General features: G+C 38.8%; 1 protein-coding gene across 9 annotated transcripts in view; it reads right to left on the bottom strand.

Moving 5' to 3' along the window:
• The window catches only part of tenm2a (teneurin transmembrane protein 2a), a 298,870-nt gene that overhangs the window by 131,042 nt on the left and 144,112 nt on the right, over window positions 1–23,716 (bottom strand). The window contains exon 1 of one of the 9 annotated variants that reach the window (XM_051918427.1): window positions 19,857–20,334. The exons of 7 other annotated variants lie outside the window; for them this stretch is intronic. In XM_051918427.1, the coding sequence (XP_051774387.1) occupies window positions 19,857–19,911 (55 nt within the window). In that variant the 5' untranslated portion in view covers window positions 19,912–20,334. Of the gene's footprint in view, window positions 1–19,856; window positions 20,335–23,716 lie in introns of those variants that run through there. One more of the 9 variants, XM_051918430.1, reaches the window with a different exon arrangement.

Genomic DNA, 23,716 nt, shown 5'->3' with positions numbered 1-23,716 from the left:
CATCCCTTCAGCACCATTATGCTGTCAAGGCACAGCGTTCCGTCTCTACGTGATGGTTTCTTCTCCTAACGCTTGTTTCCGACATGTATTCAGTGAGCGTGCCAACGTTAAAACACCATGAGAATTTCATCTCCAGGATTTCCTTCTCCACCACTAACTAGTCTAACGATGACGGGAAGAAAGTAAGCCTTGATCTACCAGTCTCCTTGGCGTTCTCATTAGCGCTAGAGTTGGTGAAGACCTGCTGCTGGATCTTTCCATCCTCACACCAGCCGTACTGATTATCCACAAGGCTACAGATCTCTCTCCTCCAGTCCGTCGTTCTAATTACCACCAATATTCCACAACGGTGGACAAGCTGATGTGTAAACTTGCAGTCCTCCCCCAACAAAGAATAATGATGAGACTTTCCAAAACTCAGCTCAAAACATACCTGTTGTCCAAAACTCAGCTTTAAAACATACCTGTTGCCCATTTCACTAGAAGTAGAAAAGTCTTCACTGGAGGTAGAAATCTTTAGGTACCTGCAATTCAGGTCAATTTTGATTGACAGACTCAATTTGACTAAATGAATCTTGATGAATCTGAATCAAATCAGCTGCTACTTAAAAAAAAAAAAAATCTAATATTCTTTTAAAATTAAAATTTTGAATTTTGGTTACTTTAAACAATCAAGAATCATTTAAGGTCCTTAATTCTTCATCCTTAATCCTAGTGCTGACCAGACTGTGGTTTCAGCTGCTTTGAGATGGTTACCTCAAAGTGGCTTGGTATAACTCATTTGATTTGCAAGAACTCAAAAAAAGTTAATTAACTAAATCTTTTATGTTAATTGCTATCAAAAATGTATGAGTTAGCTAACTCAGTACTTCAAGTTAGGAGCAATTAACATGCATGAGTACTACAAACTCAAAACTTGAAAGTTCTGCTTAATTGGGAACATCATAACTCAAAAAATCTGATGTAACTGATTACCTCAAATTTACAGTGTACCTGACCCAGCACCACTAACACATCACATTCAGATGTGTTGGTACCAGACCAACCACCCTGCACCTTCAGAGGAGTCCATATATTAGGGGTGGGCTGAGCTTTTCTGTGGAGCAAGTAGACAAGCAGAAGTGGATGTGGTAAAACAAACAGGAGAGTTGCTGTCAGAACAGTTTAGTCTTGGCCTCAGATCAATAATCTATTTTCACCCTGCCTGTGATGTCCTGTTTGTCTGGCTTACTCCTGCTTTCAGCTGACCCAGATGGAGAGAAGGCAAACACTTTCAAATGAGGCTCTTATCAAGTGCTGAAAAACAGCAAACAACAATAACAACAAGAGAGCCTTTGATACCGCTGACTTGGACTTTACATATTTATGCACTTATTGACGTCAACATTTATTTGCTGTTCTGTTTTAGAAGAGCTAAAAGAACATTGAAATTTCAAGGTTTTTTTTTTCTTTTTCGTAGTTTTTTGTTTTTGTTTTTTTCTTTTAAATGTTACCCGCATCTTGATTGTTTCACTGTTTGAGAAACAGAGGAAATAGAATTTAGGTTTCAAATAGCCAGATTCCAGCACATCCAAATTACTTTCCAGTTGCTGGCATGAATCTTTTAGAGAACTTTTTTGTGCGCATTCGAGATCAATACTTGGAGTTCTCCCATTGCAACTGGCTCTAATTGAGATTGGTAACAAAGCAGCGGTTTCTTGTGATCCCGTCACATTCATTTCCTGTCTCTCCGTCTGCACAGAGAATTCAAATTACACCTGCTTTCACGTTGATCTCGCCTTCACCGCCGTGTAATTGTTTCAAAAGCAAAGAGAGGACCTTGAGAGCTGAGGAGAGAGAAAGAAATAACTCAACAAACTTTACACCTCTGATTAGCAGGATTTTTCCTTCTGTGTGGTAAATAAATAAAACTGTGCGGTGCAATAAACTAATCTCATTTGGGTCTGATTGACTACTCACAAATCCCACTGTATGTAATATGACTATAATATGAATGACTTTTTTTTTTTATTTGACACACTTATTTGAAAATGTAAACTGAGATGCTAAATATTCTAATCATCAATCTAACCAAATGTTCATCTTAAGTGTAAAGATTAGAGATTAATAAAGCATCGCTACTACTTTTTTTTTCATATTTATATTTACAAAACAAAAACAAATTCATATAGATTCATCTGGATTAGTTTTACGACAAAGTGGTAGTTGCGTAGCTGTCTATGGAGGGACAGAAATCACTGTTTCATTTGAAATATCTTCATTTGCGTTTTGAAGATGAATGAAAGTCTTAGGGGTCTGGATTGACGTGGGTAAGTAATTAATTACTTTTTATCCCCCATTTTGGGGTAAACAAACCATTTAACACCCAAGCAATTGCAAAGCAACACTAAAAAACAACACAGAACACCTTAGCATTCGCTTAGATTACATTGTGGTAATGACTTTTGTGTGGTTAAGTACCATTCACGTTCCTCAGATATAATAGTTTTTACTAGTCCCAATGGGGAAAAGACAGAGTGAACTCAACCGAGTCATTTCCCCCTCCCAACTCCACTCTTTTGAAAAAGATCTCCTTGACATGCTCTTTGGAAATAGGACATCAACCTCTCTCTGAAGGAATCTCCAGCCAGACATTCAAACAGAGTAGTTCGTACCGAAGCTGAATTCCCTTCCCTGAGGTTTAAAGACACACTCTCCACACCCTATCCTCTTCTCATCAGCCAGACAGAAAGCGTTTTGGGCACTGTAATTAACCAGACAAAATCTCTTTCTCTCATATTGCTCAAATGAACGAAAAACATTATGACTAATTACTACATTTGCACAAAGATTGTAGGACACCGATTTGCAGGATTTCTGCCACATTTGAAAGAAATAAAATCTTTGACAGCATCTGATAAAAACCCGGGTGCACCTTTAGAAGATCAAAAACACTTTCTATAGGTGTAATATCAGAGAGAGCAGTCTATTCCCATGGGGCCATTGAGCATCATCTTCAAACGGACTTCCTAATGACTGTAGAGAGTTCGGTACTTCGAGAGACGTGTGTTGTACTGCTGATCAGTAGCAACATGACTTGGCTCTAATGCGTTATCACAGCCTTGCACGGCGTAAGTCCGCGAAGAGTTAAAATTGAGCTTACATGCTGACAGTTGCTCTTGTTTGAGGGTCTTGTGGCATATATCTATTAGCCCTGAAAACTATGCTCCAGGCAAAAGGTTTGCAAGCGCTAAACCTGCGGTCTGAAACACACAATCACGTATTCAGCTGCTGTCTTCACAAGCTGAGAAATAGGACAGGAGAGTGAGCAGGTGTGTGCGGTAGAGACGCTTGGGGCATTAGCATTCTCTCTGTTAGGAAGAGAGGAGAAACAGCACAATTATGCAGCGATAGCCTGCCAATTACACTAGTTTACAAGCTGCACAGCTCATCAATATATCCGTCAGCCATTAGGAGCTCTTCATCACGGCCAAACACTCATCCACAAACCATCAAAACACATATATTTGGTTCCTTTAAATCATGTAGCTCCCTGCTGATATGACAGGTCAAAACCTGAATAAGGGCCATGAGCTAGTAACGTATGTTTCAGATAAACTGTTTCTTCACTCGGATCTAATCAACGATAACACTGATTCTATCAGCCACCCCCTAGGGACGGTAGGAAGGAGATACGGCTCTAAAAATAGATACAAACCTTCATGACGCTTCATCATTTCTCAACTCACCATGGTTCATCCATCCCCCTCGCACATATAAACTCTAATAACATGGTACATGACCTATTAGGGCCTGGTAACAATCACAAGAGTCAGAATCTTAGTTAGTTGGCATGGAAACATACCAGTCTATAAGACCCTCAGTTTTCAGAAAACAACAGGAGGTCTGTAATTTCAACCACACTTTCTCTCTAACGTGCAGTTCTTCAGAGAATTAAACATGCCAGTGGATTCTGATGGCAAGGCCGATACGGGTTATTAGTTTGTCAAACATTCATTGTGCAGGTTGAATGGTTTAATAGTCTTTGAGAAAACTGAATGAGTTCAAAGGAAGAAAGACTAGAGAATTCAGCTTTAGCGCGGTGATATGGTTAATGTAATGGATCACGCTTTGCACTATAGGAACACGATTTTCACTGCTTATTCAATGACAACTTAGATGTGTCAGATAGTTTCTGCTTCTCTTCCTCAGTCCGTTGTGGTATTGAGGTCATACTTATATAATTTTCTCTTTAGGTTTTCAGAAGATATTTAGGTGAAAGTCAAATCTGGACCGATCACATAGCAGGACTTTGATCACAAAGAAATATGCAGCATCATGTCTAACCAACCCTAAGGTACATCAGCCTGCTCTTTAATATAAAATGAAAGTGAATGGATACTGGGGCTCTAAAAAAGTATCATCTTCATAAACACCATAAAAGTGTTCCCAAATTACATGTGCCATATTCCAAGTCTTGTGAAGTGAACTAGGCAACTTACACACTAAAAAACGGAGGGTTAAAAACAACCAGAGTTGGGTTGAAAATGGACAAACCCAGCGAATGGGTTGTTTTAACCCAGTAGTTGGGTTACATGTTTGCCCAACCTGCTGCGTAGTTTTATTTAACTCAACTATTGTTTAAATTGACTGTATTGCTTGCTTAAAATGAACCCAAAATATGTTGGAAATTAACATTTATTAATATGTTTAATAAATGAACATTTATTAACAAGTTTAATGAATAATAATTAAACAATAAACACTTATTAAATTGCTTATTAATAAATGTTAACCTTTTGATTATTATTGTTGCCTCTAGTAATTATGTATATGATTTTTAATTTCCAACCACTTTTGGGTTACTTTTAAGCCAGCCATATAGTAATTTTTAAACAATAGTTGGGTTAAATAGAACTGCTCACCGCGTTGGGCAAACATTTAACCCAACCGCTGGGTTAAAACAACCCAATCGCTGGGTTTGTCCATTTTCAACCCAAATTGGGTTGTTTTAAACCCAGCATTTTTTAGAGTGTAGTGTGCATAACAAATATAAATATACCTTTATTCAGCAAGGATGCATTAAATTGATCAAAAGTGACAGTAAAAACTTTTATAATGTTACAAAAGATTTCCTTTTCAAATAAATGCTGTTATTATAACTTTCTATTCATCAAAGACCAATAAACTTTGCCATCACATGAATAAATTACACTTTAAAATATATCACAAGATAAAACATTATTTTAATTGTACAAAAACCCGGGTTATCATGAATTGTCATCATATTTTACAATATTACTTTTTTTTTTACTGTATTTTTGATCAAATAAACGCAGCCTTGGTGAACAAATGACTCTTTCAAAAAAATAAATAATAAATAAATCATCCCAAACTTTTGAATGATAGTGTACAGTAATTTTTATGTATGTATGTATGTATTTAGAGGAGTAAATAGGCTTATAAATCTCATGAATGCATTAGCATTGAAATTACAACATTTAAATACATTAAAAATGCATCACAATAGGTCACACTATATGAAGGATCCAAAACAGTTTGACAGTACTGATGATCCAATGTAATGCACAAATATGAGATTTGAGAGCCAGAAATAGCTACAAAAAATAGTAAGAAATAGTGACAGAAATGTAATTTTTTTGGGTCAACTATACACCTTTAACAGCATGCCCAGAAAACGAGAGACAGGAAATGACAGAGAGAGGAATGAAAGGAGGCCACCAAGTGTAAAATGGTGGGAATGAATATAAAGTGTGGGTCAATTTCTCTCCTAATGACTCCTTGATTACATGAGTGCGGTGTCGAATCTTCAAGGGTTTAGAAATCACCTCTCAAATCTGAGGGGAAGGGAAATTACAGAGCAGGACATCTCACAGCTCATTTCTAATGATGGAACAGACTGTTTCGCAGATGCTCGAGGGACATATAAAAAATTGTGTGTGTGTGTGTTTGTATCAGTGTCTTTGTGCGTGAGAGAGACAACAATCACTGTCTACTTTATTGAGCTTTACTAACCACTCTAGCACTTCACTAACCTTTTGACTTAAAGACACCAAAAGAAAATACGAATTTATACCTTTATCAAGCCAAGTCAGACTGAGGCTGAGCTGTTAGAAGAGCTAAAAACAGCAACATCACCCTGGGTCTAAAGGTCCATCCTCCTGTAAACAGTGTATTCAAGGAAAGGCCTTATCTTGAAGTACGTGTGAGGAAAGAGAGAGAGGGTAAGAGACGGAAAATGTGAAGGAGAAGATGGGAGAAGAGTAATGATGTGGAGGGCAGGCCAGGCTGTGTTTAATGAGACAGAGGGAGAATGATTCATCCCCATCAGCAGACCAGCCTGCGATCGATGGCCACAGTCAGCCCAGAGCGCTAATGCCCCGAGCCTCCGTACCGCACTCACCCACACATTTACCACCCCTCCTCCTCTTCATTCATTTACTTTATGCTATGAATGCATCTGAGTGTGTGTTTCCATTGTGTGTGTGTGTCTAGGATCGTATGAGGCATACAGTGCAATTAATTTTGGAATTAAAAATAAATGGCATATTAAAATGACGTGCAGCCTCTATCTCGGCCATTATCATGACAAAGTATATAAAAATATTCATAAAAAATAAATGTCAATATTAAATATGCATTTAAAATATAAATAAATGATAATATTTATATTTTTCATCTTATGATTTTAGATTTATCCATTCATATTTTTATATTTATTTTTAACATACAAAATTTGTTTATTTACACTTGTAATTTCCGGAATTCATGCTGCTTCTGAGCAGTATTAAACAGTCAGTATTAAATCCATGTTTTGTTTTTTGTTTTTTTATGCGTTTGTTTGCGTAAAATGTAAAGATATCCACTATTTAATGGGTTAAATAAATGCCTTGCTATATTGTCTTAAAATGAAATGCAGCATCAGTGCAGCTTCTACCTTGTCTATTATCATGAAGTATATAAAATTATTTATAAAAACATACATATTAATATGTAATAAACATTTATTTAAAATAGAACTATATTATAAGATTTAAGAATTATAATATTTTCAGATTTTATTTATATATTTAGATTTTCATTCATCTATTACTGTTTTTATATTCATAATTTCATTAAAACATTAATTTCTGCACTTGTAATTTCTGTATAAATGCATTAACGCCACATCTTTGCATTATTAAATAGTGTGTGGAAATCCATGTTTTCATGAATTTGTTTGCTTAAAATTGAAATATAGCCACAGACCGTAGTCTAGTTAATGAGTTATTGAATGTAAATGTTAAATAAAAACTTTACATATACTATATATTTAGTGGGGAAAAAGAAGACTTTAACAAGACACAACTGCCTTCACTATATATGCAAAAACTATATTTAAGAGGATAAACAATATTTAAGAGTCTGTACTATTTCTAGGTCACTAATAAGCAAGTTTGTGACATTGATCATATGAACTCTTCTTGCTTCCACTGAAGCTCAAGATGCTCTTTGGATCAGTCTCAAATCATGCTGGAGAACATGATCATCAGATTTTACACAAACTCATGGAGTTCATGCATCTCTGCTGTCATTAAAGCAAAAGTGGGCCATTCCTCTCCGACCCCTCGTCTTGTGCTCCTTGGTGGAGGAGAGGTGATCAGGAGAAGTCATGGAGTCTACCTGCAGGATTAGACAGCATTACACTCTTAATCCTCCTGCCCACGTCCTCACCGAGAGAGAGAGAGAGAGAGAGAGAGAGAGAGAGAGAGAGAGAGAGGAGAAGGATATGCAAATGATAGTGATATGCTTGCACCACACTGATAACACACGTCTACCATGTGCGCAGCAGTCGGCAAGACCACACACACACATAAAACACTACCACACAAACAATTCTGCATTTAAATGGACCACGATGTAACAGTAGAAATGCAGGTCATGAACCAAATTCATGGTATTACAGGGGCATGCATGATCTGTACAATTCCAGACACTCAGATCAAATGGATTGTGTCTGACAGTTTGATTTCCTGTGTAATATAGAGCAGGACTGCTGATGGCTTTGCTCATTAGCATTCCATAACAATAACTCTCTGATCTCTCTGAATGGAAGACCCTCAGCTCTCAAGATTTCTATGTAAAGTCAACATGAAAGAGCATATACAACCTATTTTATTTCCGTAATGTGATGCACTGTGATGTGCGTGGGGGAAAAAAAAGTAGGATGGGACTCTATACATCAGTTATTAAATTAAGAGTGTTTCTCTAATCAGTGGAGGCCTGAATATGAGTTTGCTGCTGTTTATGGAGCACTACTATCCTCCTGAAACACAGCCCGCACCCACTTTTGAATACTGGGGTCATGTAGCTTGATATACTCCATTAGGTTGATGACCGTTGAAAAGACGTCCCTCCGACACATCCTGTCATGGTTGAAAAATAGTTCCTAAATGAAATTTGAACAGACGTCTTTGACGTTATCTTATTAATTAATTAATTATTATATATTGAACTACACTTAGCTAAAAGTCAAAGTAACAATTATACATGCAACCCCAGAGAATTATAGACATGTACAAACGTATCTGAATGCATTTTTAGGAAATGTTCTGTGTTACATATTTTTACAGATTTATGCCATCCTACCATGACTATTTTTGGCCAGGGACACGACGTTGCCATCGGACCAATGTTTGCTGGGTTTCATTAGCCAATCCAAAGGGTAAAATGTATGGGTAACTCTTTGTTTCGATGGTCCACTTTAGACGTTCTACTAACTATAAGTAACTTTGCAACTATATGTCAACTTATTCTACTTACAAACACCTAATCTAACAGTCTACTAATACTCAAATTAGAGTTAGTTGACATTTAGTTACTTATAGTTAGTAGAATGTCTAAAGTTGACCATTGAAATAAAGTGCAACCAATACATATACTCAATTAGCTGGGAATACCAATGAGTGGCCTAAAACAATGCATTAAAAGCTATTTGGTTACAGGTTAATATTCAACATTAGCCAGAAAATAGGTATTTAAAACTGCAGTCCGTAAGTTTTGCCTCTTTGTCGCCATCTCCATTAGAAACCTGCAATTGCAGTTATTTGCGGAATTAGCAAGTAAGTAAATAAAGTCAATTTTGTTGATTTTTTTTTTCTCCCTCATTGGTTTCAGAATTTGCTATTCCACAGCTCTGGTTCAAAAGCAGATGCTGGTGTATTGTGTCAAGCAGCTGTGCACACACAAAGGTCTGAGATCAGCCATCACAACTGCTCCAAATCAAAGCCAGAGAGCCGCACTCCTGCATGGAGCCGGCGAGAAGCAGCTCTGCCCAAATCCATGTCTCAGCAAGCTGGACTGCCTCTGGCTTTGACAGCACTTACCAGCGGGGCCGCTCATAGAGAGACCACTCTAGCAACACACACAGTGACTGTGTTGATGTGGCAGAACTTGAGTACATAGTGTGTGCACGGGCCGTAATGTGGACAGCAGGGTGTTGGGCCGTCACAATAGCAGAGGAAGAGAGGAGGGATGTGGACATTCTTCCGGAGAAAGTCACTAGGCTTAGACCTCTGCTTCTACCCATTGATCTGATTCAAATTTAAAGCCCTGCCATTGACAAACTCTAAACTCAGGATCGGGACACAAGCCCCACACATCGGCTCCCGGGAGGACGGAGCACAGAAAAGAAATTGTCCCCTTTCCCCACCGCAGCACTTAAAGGATTTTTCTTCTTTTTTTGTATGTGTTGATATTCGATAAGCCTGTGCGCCATCTGTGCCCACACCTGCCAGGTTTAAGAGAGTAAGGTGGCCAGAGAGCGTATTTGAGATCCACGGGAAACAGCACTCTGAAAACAAAGCTCTCGTATCCAGCGAGTTCCTATAGCGGGATGGTGTTTATTGAATGCGACGGAGGCATACGAATGGGGGCTTAGCATGTGAATGAATCTACGGACACACCTGTTAATACACTGTGCCAGTACGTGTGTGGATGTTTGCAGGGGCAGGTGTATTGGCGTGCGCTGCTGAGAGAATTGGCAATGAATAGAGCGGATGGCAGATCAATACCAATCTGGAGTCAGCGCGAGGAATGCTAATAGCACACTGCTTCAGATGGCACAAGGCCAAGAGCGGCCCCACATTACGTCTGTGCAATCCACATGCCAAATAAACACATGTAATGCAAATTACACATGCATACACAAAAGTAAGGATTTTGTATACATACATACTCAGTTTGGGATCAAAAGTTTTGGTAAAACTTATTTTATGTTTTTGAAAGAAGTCTCTTATGCTCACCAAGGCTGCATTTATTTGATCAAAAATACAGTCAAAACAGTAATACTGCGAAATATTATTACAATATAATAGTTTTCTATTTTAAAGGGTTAGTTCACACAAAAATTAAAATTCTGTTATTAATTACCCTCATGTCGTTCTAAACCCGCAAGAACTTTGTTTTTTTGATGAAATCCAAGAGTTTTTTTATCCCCCATAAAAGGAACATAATCACTACATTCTAGGTCCAAAAAAGTAGTAAAGACGTTGTTAAAATAGTCAACGTGACTACAACCTTAATGTTATGAAGCGACGAGAATACTTTTTGTGTGCAAAAACAAAACAAAAATAATGACTTTATTCAACAATTTCCTCTCTCCCCTATCAGTCTCCTACGCTGTTTACATGGTATAGACAGTGTAGGCTTCCATGTTCTACGTCAGAACGGCGACTCATTATTAGCTGACGCTGTGCATGTGAGCAGCACAACGCATGCGTGTGATGCTGACGCAGGAGCCGACCAATAATAAGTCGGCGTTCGGACGTAGAACCTGGAAGCGCTGCACTGTGTTTACTACGTCTCGTTGCTTCATAACATTAAGTTTGAACCACTGAAGTCACATTGACTATTTTAACGATGTCTTTACTACTTTTCTTTACTTTGAATGTTGCTTTCTATGGAAAAAAAAAAAAAAAAACCTCTCAGATTTCATCAAAAATATCTTAATTTGTGTTCCGGAGATGAACGAAGGTCTTACGGATGTGGAACGACATAAGGGTGAGTAATTAATGACAAATTTTAATTTTGGGTGAACTAACTCTTTAATATATTTTAAAATGTAATTTATTCATGTGGTGGCAAAGCTATATTTTCTGAAGCCTTTATGGCAGTCTTCCGTGTCACATGATCCTTTAGAATTCATTCTAATATGATGATTTGGTGCTCAAGAAATATCTATCTATCTATCTACACAAAAATATGCGGGCCATCCTTATTACTGGTACATAATGCAGCTACACATAAGAATATCACCACAAATGCGTCTGAGTGAGCATGTACGTGTGTGCGGGAAGAATGACAGATGCGCTTCGTGTTGAGAGGTGGCGTCACTGGGTGATCAAGAATGATGGATGAAAATCCTATGCTGCCCTCTCGTCTCCAAGCCTCTTTGCCCATTTAACTGACTGACATTCCTCAGAGCCAAACACACACACAGATGTATGGGGCTTGATTTCATGCTGTTATTGTCCCCAAGGCAAGGTCACATTGCCATCGCCCCTCTCCCCATCATTAGCGTCTGCTCAGATAATAGCTCAATACACAATTTTACACATATCTCCTTTCTCAGGCATCTGTCTCCCGAATAAATACACACACGCCTCAAACACATGTATACACAGGGGCGCAAGACTCTGAGGCATAAACTGTCTCTCATGTCAATCTCTTTCACGACAAATGGGCTAAAATCTATTTCCTGAATTCTCTGCTCATTCACACATCCTTTCTCGTCTGCGTGACCTTTCTCACAAGGCGGAGAGCCGCTCAATCTTTCTAACAGTCAAACCCGAATCTTGCACGCATCAAAGGATGTCGATCTCAGGAAGTGGAGGGCAAACAAGCGTTAGCGACTAACCCGCTCCCGCACCTCACGCCGCCAGCCGTAGACAGGGTGGGAACGGCTTCAGCTGAGTGTCATTTTCACCTGTGCTTGCGTTCAGGTGTGTCTTCTCGAGTTTAGGTTCAGGTGAACCTGGCGTTTCGTCGCACTTGTTCGCGTCTGGGTGGGGAGATGTGCCGCTGACAATTGGCTGTAACCGAAATTCTCACTCTCGTTGTAGAAAGCGATCTTTAGGTCGATGTGCACTGACAGCCAAGCTGTCAGATGGCGTCACGGGCGCCAAGAGGCTTTCCTTTGCACAGACGTGACAGCGCAAGCTACCTGAATAGCCACACAAAAAGCTTAATGAGTGTTGGCCAGGGGGCTTCGTTCCTCTTGGCACCTAGGGACCGCTGTGCTACTGAGTCTCACAGTCTCAAGAGACTCGATATATCTGGAACACAATGAAAGTTTAATATAATGACAATGAGCAATCGCACCACCCAGATTACATCACCCGCAACAGCACAGAGGACATGAGGAGAGAGATTAGGTGAAGGAGACAGAGGGTCCATGGGACACGGGGAGGTGTAGAAATGCTGGTTTGTGAGATGCGTAGCTGGTTCACATGCAGCAGCAGCGCTCGAGCGAGCAGCCAGGGAAGTGATGCGTGAAACTGGCCAGCTTGCCAGACAGTCAAACACACACACATACACACGCACAATAAGCGGCCAAATTACTGCAGAGAAAATGAATACCTCCATCCATCCATAGCAACAGGCCAGTCCCACTAAACACACATACTTAAACACACACACGCACACACACACACACTAATATCGACATGCCTAATCAAATAAACACACTAGCGCTGGGCGGTATGACAGTGTATACCATGTGACAGCTGGTTAGGGGTTTGCTATACTGTTAACACCGCAAGCAGATATGTGTGAATGTTAATGGGATGGGCTGCTTTGTGCTACCTATACGTGATACTTAGAATGAAGAAGAAATTATGTGAATATACACTGCAAGATGCGTCCCAAATCTCAACAAGGGAATATGATGATAATTTGTTTACAGGTGCTGAGTGACATCACAACCAAACTACACTCTAAAAAATGCTGGATTCAAAACAACGTTGGGTTGGGTTGAAAATATACAAACCCAGCAATTGGGTTGTTTTAACCCAGTGATTGAGTTTAATGTTTGCCCAACCTGCTGGGTAGTTTTAAGTAAACTATTTTCGAAAAATTACTGTATTGCTTGATTAAAATGAACCCAAAGTATGTTGGAAATTAACATTTATTAATATCTTTAATAAATTAACATTTAATAATAAGTTTAATGGATAATAATAAAACAATAAACATTTATTAAATTGCTTATTAATAAATGTTCACCTGTTGATTATTATTGTTGCCTCTACTAATTATGTGTCTGATTTTCAAATAGTTAACAAAACCACTGGGTTAAAACAACCCAATCACTCGGTTTGTCTATTTTAAACCCAACTTGGGTTGTTTTTAACCCAGCATTTAGTGTAGAATACAACTAAAATTTAACATGGTATTTTACAACACAACTGAAAGTGATTCATCCAATAAAAATGTAGAGTCAAAACTGTCTTGCTTATTATTATTATTTTTTTTAAATTGTTTTACTGTAGAATCTTTTACTTTAAGTTGTTTTTTTGCACTGATGAAAGGCTTATTAAATTATATGAATAATCTTTTAGTTTGTTTCTATCGAGTTCCAAATAAAAACAGAAAATAATCCAATTGTTCATATTGCACACTCCTAGCACACACACACACACACACACACACACACACACACACACACACACTCTCACAAACCCTTTTCCTTTCTTTTCTGCACATCTGTGGAAGTGCTGTACACATGGAGAAGATGACAGGTGAACCAATGATGGGTTTAAACACTTAAATCTCAAGATTGTCTCTCCAAGGCCTCACCATGCTAATTTTCCCCTCATTCATCTAGCTGTAACAGCACCTGATTACAGCAGAACAAATGCTGTTTACAGCAGTTGGCCGTGTCTGCTGTGTGTGTGTCACAAAGGGATATTAGGCAGTTGAGTTTAACTGAGCTAATTATTCAACTGTCGAGTCACCTCACTTGACTGTGTATTCCACATATGAATCAACTGCACATTTACAATGTGCCATTATGTGAGCAGAGGGAGCATTTCATATGGCATTTTCAGCCATTTAATATTCAAGTGTTAGAGACTAATCACACATATTGTTATTGTGACTATTGAAGTACATAATGTGTGTGTGTTGACAGGCTCTAAACAGATCTGCTTTACAGCACTGTGTACTTAAATAATACCGAACACTCCTTCTTTATATCACACGCTCTTGATTTCTCTTTATCTAGTTCAAGATAACACAAACCGAGAAAAGAAGAGGAGAGGAAATGAGATGAGATGAGATGAGACAAGAAGAAGAAGAAAGAGACAATTAGAAATTAGAAAGGACAAGGTCATAAAAGAAAAAGAAACGAAAACTGAAATGGGTTGTGGAAAGATAATGCACGTTGAGACAAAATGAGAAAAGAGGAGACCAACTGAGTCAAAATGAGACAAGAGAAGTGACAAAATTAGACAAACCAAGACAAGACTAAAAGAAATGAGAACAGGCACGTTGGCACATTTTGAGACAAAGAGTAAACAACAAAAAAAAGAAAAAGAAAAGAAAAGATATGAGACAAACTGAAGTAATAAAAAAACTAAATGAGAACAGGCACGTCGGCACAATTTGAGACAAGAAGTAAAAAAAGAAAAAGAAAAGAAAAGAGAAGATATGAGACAAACTGAAATAAAAAAAATGAGACAAGACAAAATGAGACAAGGGGGAAAAAAAAGAGAAGCTGAGACGAGAAATGACGAGATGAGACTAAATGAAACGAGAAGAGACATGTCGATATGTTTAGAGACAAGAGGAGTAAACAAGATGAGACAAAATGAAGCAAGACGGGACAAAACAGGAAGAGAAACAGGAAATGAGACAAGTTGAGAAAAAAAGTAGATGAGAAAAGTTGAGACAAAACAAGAGAAAATGAGATGAGAAGAGACTAAACAAGACAAGAATAGAAAGTACAAGAAAAGACGAGACGAAATGCACACACAAAATCACATTCTACCTCTCTCCCTCTCGTTCTCAGTTTCAGTTTAATGTGCTTTATTGGCACGATAAGTAATTGTACAGTGGTGTTGCCAAAGTATTAGAAGCTTAGCTGCATATCTGCATTCTCTCTTTCCACCACTGATGCAGGGAGGTTAGGCCATCTGATTTACAACACTGCATGTCCTTCATCCACCCAAACACCTCCACAGAGACACGGGAGGCTAGATTCAATCTCCCACTGACCTTCATTGTGAAGGACAGCTAGAGAGGTGCAAAGAGGCAAAACGCATTATCTAAAAAAAACAAAACAAAACAAAAAAAACACAAATGCTTTCAGTGTGATTGAGGACGTGTCGTCCTCACAGATCGGCCCAAAAGCGTGAGGAACCCAAGTAGATCTAAAACAACTCTGCTCTGGCTCAAACCGAATGGAAGAGCAGCGGAAGTTTAATAGAAAGTGTTGAAAAATGAGTAAATGTGTGAAGAGGTGACAGAGTGAAGGAGTGAGGCTGCAAAAACAGCATGTGCCATGAAGGAGCCAAGGGAGCTACAGCTACAGAGGATGTGATTAAGTTGTAAATACTGTCAGTATAAAGGTCAATCACTGAGTTTACAACCGTCAGTTGCTCGAGAAAGAGGCTAAGATGAGAAAGAGGCAGATAAAGCGAGAAACAGAGGGAATGAATGAGAAAACGAAAGAGGATGTGTGGGTTTCGTGTTGCTGAGATGGAAATCAAGTGGCACCCACATCACACAGAGCTTTACAACCATCTGCTCACACACATGCTTAATAGCACACACGACACACACACACACACACACACACACACACACACACACACACATCCTCTTCAAGAGCCACGTCTCCAAGCCCACAGGGACTTTGTCATGCTGCCCCCATTAGGGATGTGCAAAACGACATATTTTCATAAACCACTAGTCGGCAAGTTGTCTGAACGACGTGACGACCTTAAGGAAAGCCTGTATAATAACGCTGATTTAGAGGCGTCTATGCATGGCAAATTCTAGCATTCTAAATTCTAATTCTAAATTGAATAGTTTGAACAGGTGCTTTCCTAAGTTTTTCAACTATACTTAAGACACAATGTCTTAAAAAGGCAACTGATATTTGAGAAATAATAAATAAATAAATAACTAAAAATAGTTACTAGTGGCTAAATATTAAATACTAACAGTTAAATACAAACATATATATATATATATATATATATATATATATATATATATATATGCTTAATAAGGCTGTATTTATTTGATCAAAAATACAGAAAGAACATTAATATTGTGAAATTACAATTTAAATAATTGCTGCTCAAATTTGCTGCTTAAGAAACATTTCCTATCATTTTCAATGTTGAAAACAGTTGTGCTGCTTAATATTTTTGTGAAAATTATACATTTTTCATGATAATTTGATGAGCAGAAAGTTCAAAAGGATAGCATTTATTTAAAAAATAGAAATATTTTGTAACATTATAAGTCAATTTAATGCATTTAATTCATCCTAGCTAAATAAAAGTATTAATTTCTTTCCTTCTTTCTTTCTTTCTTTCTTTCAAAAAAAAAAAAAAAAAAACTGACCCAAAACTTCTGAATGGTAATTCCAGTGTCACAGTGATAGAATATTTTATATTTCTTGTCAATTTTAAATAAAAAAATATACAAATAAATAAATATAATAAACTATATAGCCTACCTATATTTGTTAAATACAGCATCTATATCATAAAACAGACACCGTAGATTGACACTAAACCCTTAAACCTTTCAAAAGATACATAATTTGTTAACATTATTAATATTTTTAGACAGTAATCTATATAGTCATTGTATACAAGTAGTATACATACAAGTATTTTGATGGCTGAAGTGGTGGTGCTTTAAAGAGGATGAATTTAAGGACAACTTTTGACAGCTCAGCACGCTAACATCTCTCTAAAATCCTCTTAGGGAAGATGTTTCTCTTAATTTAACCCATTAGCACCTAATCTCTAAAACAACAATTTGAAGAAAAAAAGATCGAGATAAATTAGTCTATCTCACCGATAAACTATCCTGACTCATTCAAAGCTCCCTACACACACACCCTTTGACTCAATTTAACCCATCTTTCATCATACAAACACTATGAAAAAATGTTTACAACCAGCATACGTAAATTAGATCAGAATCATGAATCACATGTGGCTGATGATTGGTTCCTGTGACACACAATAAATAGAAAGCAGAGCGGAACAAACACTAAAGAGTGTCTCAATTTTCACACATCTGTGTCATCACAAAAGCTCAGGAAGCGCGGATGCTGTGCTCTGGGGTTAAACGCGCTGTGTCTCGCCCACCTGCGCTGCTGGTGCTGGCCTGAGTCTGCGTGCGGTACATCAAGTGTCCAGCAGGGGGGGCTGGTGACTGAGTTACGGAGAGCAGAGAGGGGGGGGGATAAGGGGAGGATGTCAAACAGAGCTGGAACCCAGAGGAGGGAAAATGACGGGATATATTTTTGCTCTAGAATTCTGATTTTTCTGATGGCTTTGGTGGGGGGTGAGCTTTTTAGAGACTCAAACGAGCACGGAGGTCTGTCGACCACCAGGCGTGCAGATGACTGCAGGAGTCTTGTATGCTGTCTCTTCTCCTCTTTTCTCCTCTCCACAAGCCTCCCAGCATGTGTGCATGGCCTCTGGCTAATAAATAAATCGACCAAAAATGACCATGGAGAATTCAAATACGCACACACTTCTTATCTACACATAATGACGATCAGATCAGTTGTAGGTGTGCATATTTGCTCTAACGTTAGACGTAATATTTAACAGCACAAAATTACACATTGTATGTTTATTCTCTGACATGTTGTGGCTTGATTCTCCATGGAGAGTTTCTATCGATATGGGGTGTCTGTGACACAGTGCAAGCAGCTGCGTTTACACTCTGGACCTTGTAAATGAAAAATCGCCACCTATTGCAACAATAATAGAATTTGTTCCTTACCTTTCCTCCACACTAATGAGATGCTAATGAGAGCCCTGGGCAGCAGGGTTAATAGAATCCATATTTTCAATTAAAATCCTATTCCTGATGGACGGCGTCCTCGTCGCCACAAACAGGCCCTAACTCAGCGAGGTAAACAGAGCCAATTAAGTTTCGCCATCTCTTGATTACTCTATCACTCTCACAGTTAGTTTTGTGCGATCAAATGTGCTGTCATAAGACATATGGCTCCACAACAGACCCAGGGCCCATTAAACTAGCTCACTACAGGAAGAAAGAGATGGAAAGCGAGGGAACGCTTAATCCACTCTTGCTTCTTCCAAAGCTGAGATTCTGTCTTTAATTCTACATCAGCTTGCAGTGTGAGAAGTGTGTGTGTGAGTGTGTGTTTTGCTGAGGTCAGCTGTGAATGTGTGTGCCCCTGGACCGAAAATCCTCAAAATGCGGCGTTATCAGTTCAGACCGGCCTAGAAGTGATTTAGGGGTCTTGATCAGGGGCCGCTCAGTGCTTTGTAACTACATGTAGCCATGACTGATTGAGTATTCAACCAAAAAGCGCAAATTTACACTCAAGCCTGTGTACTGGGTTAAATTAAATTGTATCTATCATCAGGTCTGCTATTATTATCTTTACACCCTTTCATTCTCTTTCTCACAGTATTCTACACCTCTCTAGTCAGGTCTGTTTACACAATCCCTGAGACGCATATGGTGCAGAAATGATGCAGAAATATCAAAGTGCAGTAAGCTTTCGCACACATACTTGTTTGTGTATGTGAGAGAACAAAGAAAAAAGCATATGAGTGAGTTTCATGTTAATTCACACACATTAAGGTTTCACACACAGTTAACGACTAATGACATTTCAAATCTTAACTGTCACTGTGGGAACTTGAGATACTAAATCAGACCAATAGCACAATACCAATAAGCCACAAGCTCAACAAAAATCTCACTTATGGCTAATAGCAGACATATACGATCATCTGAAATGGCAGTTTCAGTTAGACAGCTGTAAACAAGCGCTCAAGTGCTCCCTCCCTGAACGTGGTCCGCATTTAACCTAAAAATCATTAAATAGCATTCAAAACAAAGCAAATTTCTAATTTACTTCACAATTCCTTGGAGACATAGCACCCCCCCACCGCCACCACCACCACCACCACCCAACCATTCCTCAATTACTCAGCAACAAAGCTCCCTCAACAAAGTGCTCACTTTGTTTTTATCGCCGAAATGCAAATTTGATCAAATTTGGCAATTTAGTCCGTTTACTCTGGGAGGTAAATTAGGCTAAACTGCAGGCTTGTAAATATTGAAACTCGCACATGCATGAATAATTAAAGGAGAGGGAGGAGGCGCATCCATTCGCCACCCTAAGCCGAACGTCACTCAACCAAACCCACCCACATCAATCTAAAGTGCCAAGCGTGTCTACAGAGACCTACAAACCAACATGTAGACAAGACATGGAAGAACAGAAGTGAGCTCTCAGATGAATGGATGCCCTGTTATCTGTGATTTCTCGACTGCTAGAGGCACGCAAGTGAGAATGATTGACGTTTTTTGACGTCTACGTTGAGCTTCCCTGCTGAAAAGACCAGTGTGAATTTTGGTTGCTGGTCCAGTTGGTGGAGCAGCACATCCATGATGTTCACCAGACAAACTTGTCCTTCTGGAGAAGCCGGTTGACCCAGGAAGTTTCCAGCTAGCTAAGAAGCCATCAGCAACCAAAACACAACATGTGCTGGTTTTTCCAGCAAGGTCTGAAGCAGTTCACAGTGGCACTCTGTCTCACACACAAAAAAAACACACACACGGTTCTGCAGAGCTCTTACCGGTCTCTTGAGAGAGGGCTTTAGCTCTGCTGCTGGTGCTGCCTGAGTGATGCATCGCTCCTAGCGTGAGTCTTCCCCTCGTATCTCCTCCTCTCCTCTTCTCCGAACCGTCAGACGCGGTCTCTCTCTCTGGGAGGCAGGGGCAAGGGGCTTCAGAAGCCACGTACGAGAAGCAGTTGTGCCCTCTCTGTCTCCGTACGCCCTCTCTCACACAACTTCACACACGCGTGCATACGGCATGCAGCCACTCTCCCCTTCCTGGTCGCACGGCGCTCTAGTCCACAAAATGATGGGAAAGGTCTTAAAGTATGGTCGAGAAAAATGGATGAGAGAACAAATGCCAGAGAAAGGAAACTGAGTTGTTGTCAACCTCTCAGTGAGTGCGGAGAAAAGAATGCAAAGGGTTGTTCCATCCTACATCTGAACATGACTGGAGCTCCGCACAGACTCTGAGCTCTGAGAATTATACAGCATCGCTGCGGAGCATGAGAGAGAGAGAGAGAGAGGTGCGGGAAAGAATAAGAGTGCGGGGGAGCACAAAACGGAGAGAGAGAGAGAAAGAGAGGAGGGGTGAGGATGGGGGAATGTGACAAAGCATGTTCATCAAAGAGAGAGGAGGAGAGAAAACAAGACAGATAGCGCATGTTTCCTCCGTCTAGCCGAGATGAGAATGTGTCAAGCTGTGTTACCCAGCGTACGGTCAGTATTTGTCTTTACCGTGCACAGACAGAAATATTTTCACTTCTTTACATGCACAAGAGTGTCCCTTTGGAGAGGAGGGCTTTCAGTATCAAAGGCGCTGACACAACACGTTGAACTAAAAAGCATTGGCGTGGCTAAAAATACATAACCTTGTACCGCTACGCTTTCACGCAAACAACACTGGATATGTGAATATTAGATTGGGGATCTGGCAGCCGCTTGGGGTCTGGAGCGAAGAACATGATCTGATACTGAAACACGCTGAGCCATAGTGCTGTAATACACAAGCCGGAAAGGCAAGCTTTCTTACGCCTCGCACACACCTCTGAGAGGACACACACTTGAAATTACCAGCCAACCACTGCCTCTGTGATGATATTCTTTATTTGCATTAGATGTCGGCACAAACAACTGCATGCAATGTATAAATAATCAGAAGCGAGGTATGGGAATACAATGCAATTTAGCCCAACAAATAACTCGAGAGTAGAAAGTTAAAGTCAACATAAAATGGCCTTCACATTTTACTTGGTAAAATATTTAACAGGGTATTCAAAGAGAGACAAAACATTTACACTGTAGGCTTAAATTTTTTAGTTATTTAATCTTTGTGTCATTAGATTTAGAATTTTGAAGTGAAAAAATTTAGCACAGTAAGATTACATTTCAATAATTTCCGTTTGTGAACTACCTTTCTCTTTGCAGCAAGTCCATATAGTGAAGCTGTGAGTTAAATTAGTTCAAAAACAGCAATGTTATCACCTCATTGCTGAAAAATATAATGTAGCTTCCAGTAACAAAACTATTTTATTTATAAAATTTACACCTCAAAAAGTGTAAACAGCCCAGAAATTCATTGAATCACGAAAAGTGGACGTTACATACTGGAATGAGGAGTTTGCAATTGAAGGACTACACCCCTCCTGAACCTCCCTAGCACCCCACTTTTGAAGAGGCTTTTGACTAAGTAGAGTTTAAAGGTCAAGTTCACCCTTGAGAAGATGTTGATGAAACCCAATAGTAATGTTTCACTTTCAAATCATTAATTGTACTTATAGTTGTAACCGCTATTATATTTTTTTTGATAACCTTTTTGATGTTAACTACTAGCTATAATTCACCCAAAAATGAAAAGTCACAAATCACTTGAATAAATGTGTCGGTGAAATGTAAAAATCTGTCATCATTTATTCACCCTCAAACCTGTATGAGTTTCTTTCTTCCGTGGAACATAAAAGGATACTTTGAGAACCGTATGAGGGAGAGTAAATGATGACAAAATTTTCATTTTGGATGAACTGTCCCTTTAAATTTACATTTATGCATTTCACAGATACTTTTATTCAAAAGTGACTTGCTTTCTCTGAGAATCAAACCCATGACCTTGGTGTTGCTAGTGCCATGCTTGACTATGTGAGCTTACAGGAATGCTTTGCAGCTAAAACGGAGTTAAATTACTACATTAAATAATGACAGAGTTAAATTACTACATTAAATAATGGTAAGATTGTAAAAAGGTGGCATTACCTACAAAACTAGACTAATACAATGCCTATAAAACATTTTGGCTATTGACTAAAATTATTAAAGGCATTGTGTATCCCAAAATTCAGTCATCATTTTCACTAAGCCTTTAATGTTATACAGTAGGTGATGTCAGTTAAAAAAAAGGAAGTTGTTTCATTCAGAGGTGGATGAAGTGATTATATTTAATGAAAGGTTATGAAGACAAATAATAACAATAAGACTAGGAATGTGTATTAAGAAAGAAAATAGGCTCAATTTTGATTTCATATTGACTTTAAAACTACCCAGCTCAAAGTTCAGACCGCAGACAAGAGATAAAATTATGTCTGGGAATATGGGAACAGCCTCCTATAATGTGCATTCAGAAAAGAGCTGGCCATGGTACTTCCTGCTCTGTCCAACAGAGGGCAGGGTTACAGATCAGCATCCTCCTGATGTGATCCAGCCTAGCTAAAATGTATCCTGGTTTCAATCTCGCCTGCTTCCTGTCACACACATACATACTCCCGCAGAAGCGGCTATATTTGTAACACCTCTATATTTAGAGCCGTTTGACCCTTCTAGATTGAACAAAGAGCCAATCTATGCAAATTACTCTCTCTCCCTGCCCTCTCTGGGCTCACAGTACCGTAGGGAGGGACTGGATCCTGTACATATAATAAGCAATCTGGCCACACACAAACATGCACCCACCCATAGCGAGAGCTCTAATGAAGAGAGCCGTTTTGGAAGGCCACACTGCTAGAAGTGCAGACAGCTGGATGGATTCATCTCTGCTCGGTCCATATCAGACTCCCCTCACATTGTGTTCGTAATTACAGAGAACTTATCAAACAGTGTTTTATCAGTGTCCACTCTTCATTAGTGCTATTGCAATCACTGTTAAGTGTCATGAAAGATGAAGCCTGTAACAAATTAACTGCAGAAATGCATTTAAAGGGTTCAATGCCAGTTAAGCTCAATCAGAACACTTGTGGCATAATGTTGATCATCACAAAATATATTTTGACTTGTCTCTCATTTTTAAAAAGTAAAAATCTGAGTGACACTGGGCACTTACAGTTGTTTTTGGTTAGTGAATGAGGGCAATCTGTTAACATTAAAATACTCTTTTACTGTTTCAGTACACTGTAAAAATTATTTTCATGATCTGTTATCACAACATGTTTTCTTTTGTCAAATCAACTTTGATAATTCATGTGGATAACATAATATTTTGAGTTTCTGTTGATTAAACCAATCGCCCTCCTTGTATTAACACAAATTTTACATTTCAATGAACTCAAAATTAAGGCAACCAGGTAACTTACTTTTTTAAGTTAAACCAATAATTCTTTTTTACAGTGTAGTATATATACAGTTTGCAAACAAAGTGTATTAGGAAGATTTTAGTATGGAAAGAAAGAGGAGAAAAAAAGTGATATCCAATTTTAAAACCTCGCTGCAATGACAATGTATTGGCCAAAACATTTTTGACTTGAAGGCCCCCGATTGTCCAACACAATATTCAATGGTCCCTAAAATAAGATATATTTCCTGCGGTATCTTCTGCAGTAATTATGGCAAAGCTGCTTGTTTTCAAACTTTTTTTTATTAACAGAAACCAGGAGAGTCAATATATTAAATGAATT

Source organism: Ctenopharyngodon idella, chromosome 14, assembly GCF_019924925.1.
Source record: "Ctenopharyngodon idella isolate HZGC_01 chromosome 14, HZGC01, whole genome shotgun sequence".
NCBI lineage: Eukaryota > Metazoa > Chordata > Actinopteri > Cypriniformes > Xenocyprididae > Ctenopharyngodon > Ctenopharyngodon idella.
The sequence above is the reverse complement of the archived record's forward strand: the minus strand, read 5'-3'. Positions and strand labels throughout refer to the sequence as shown.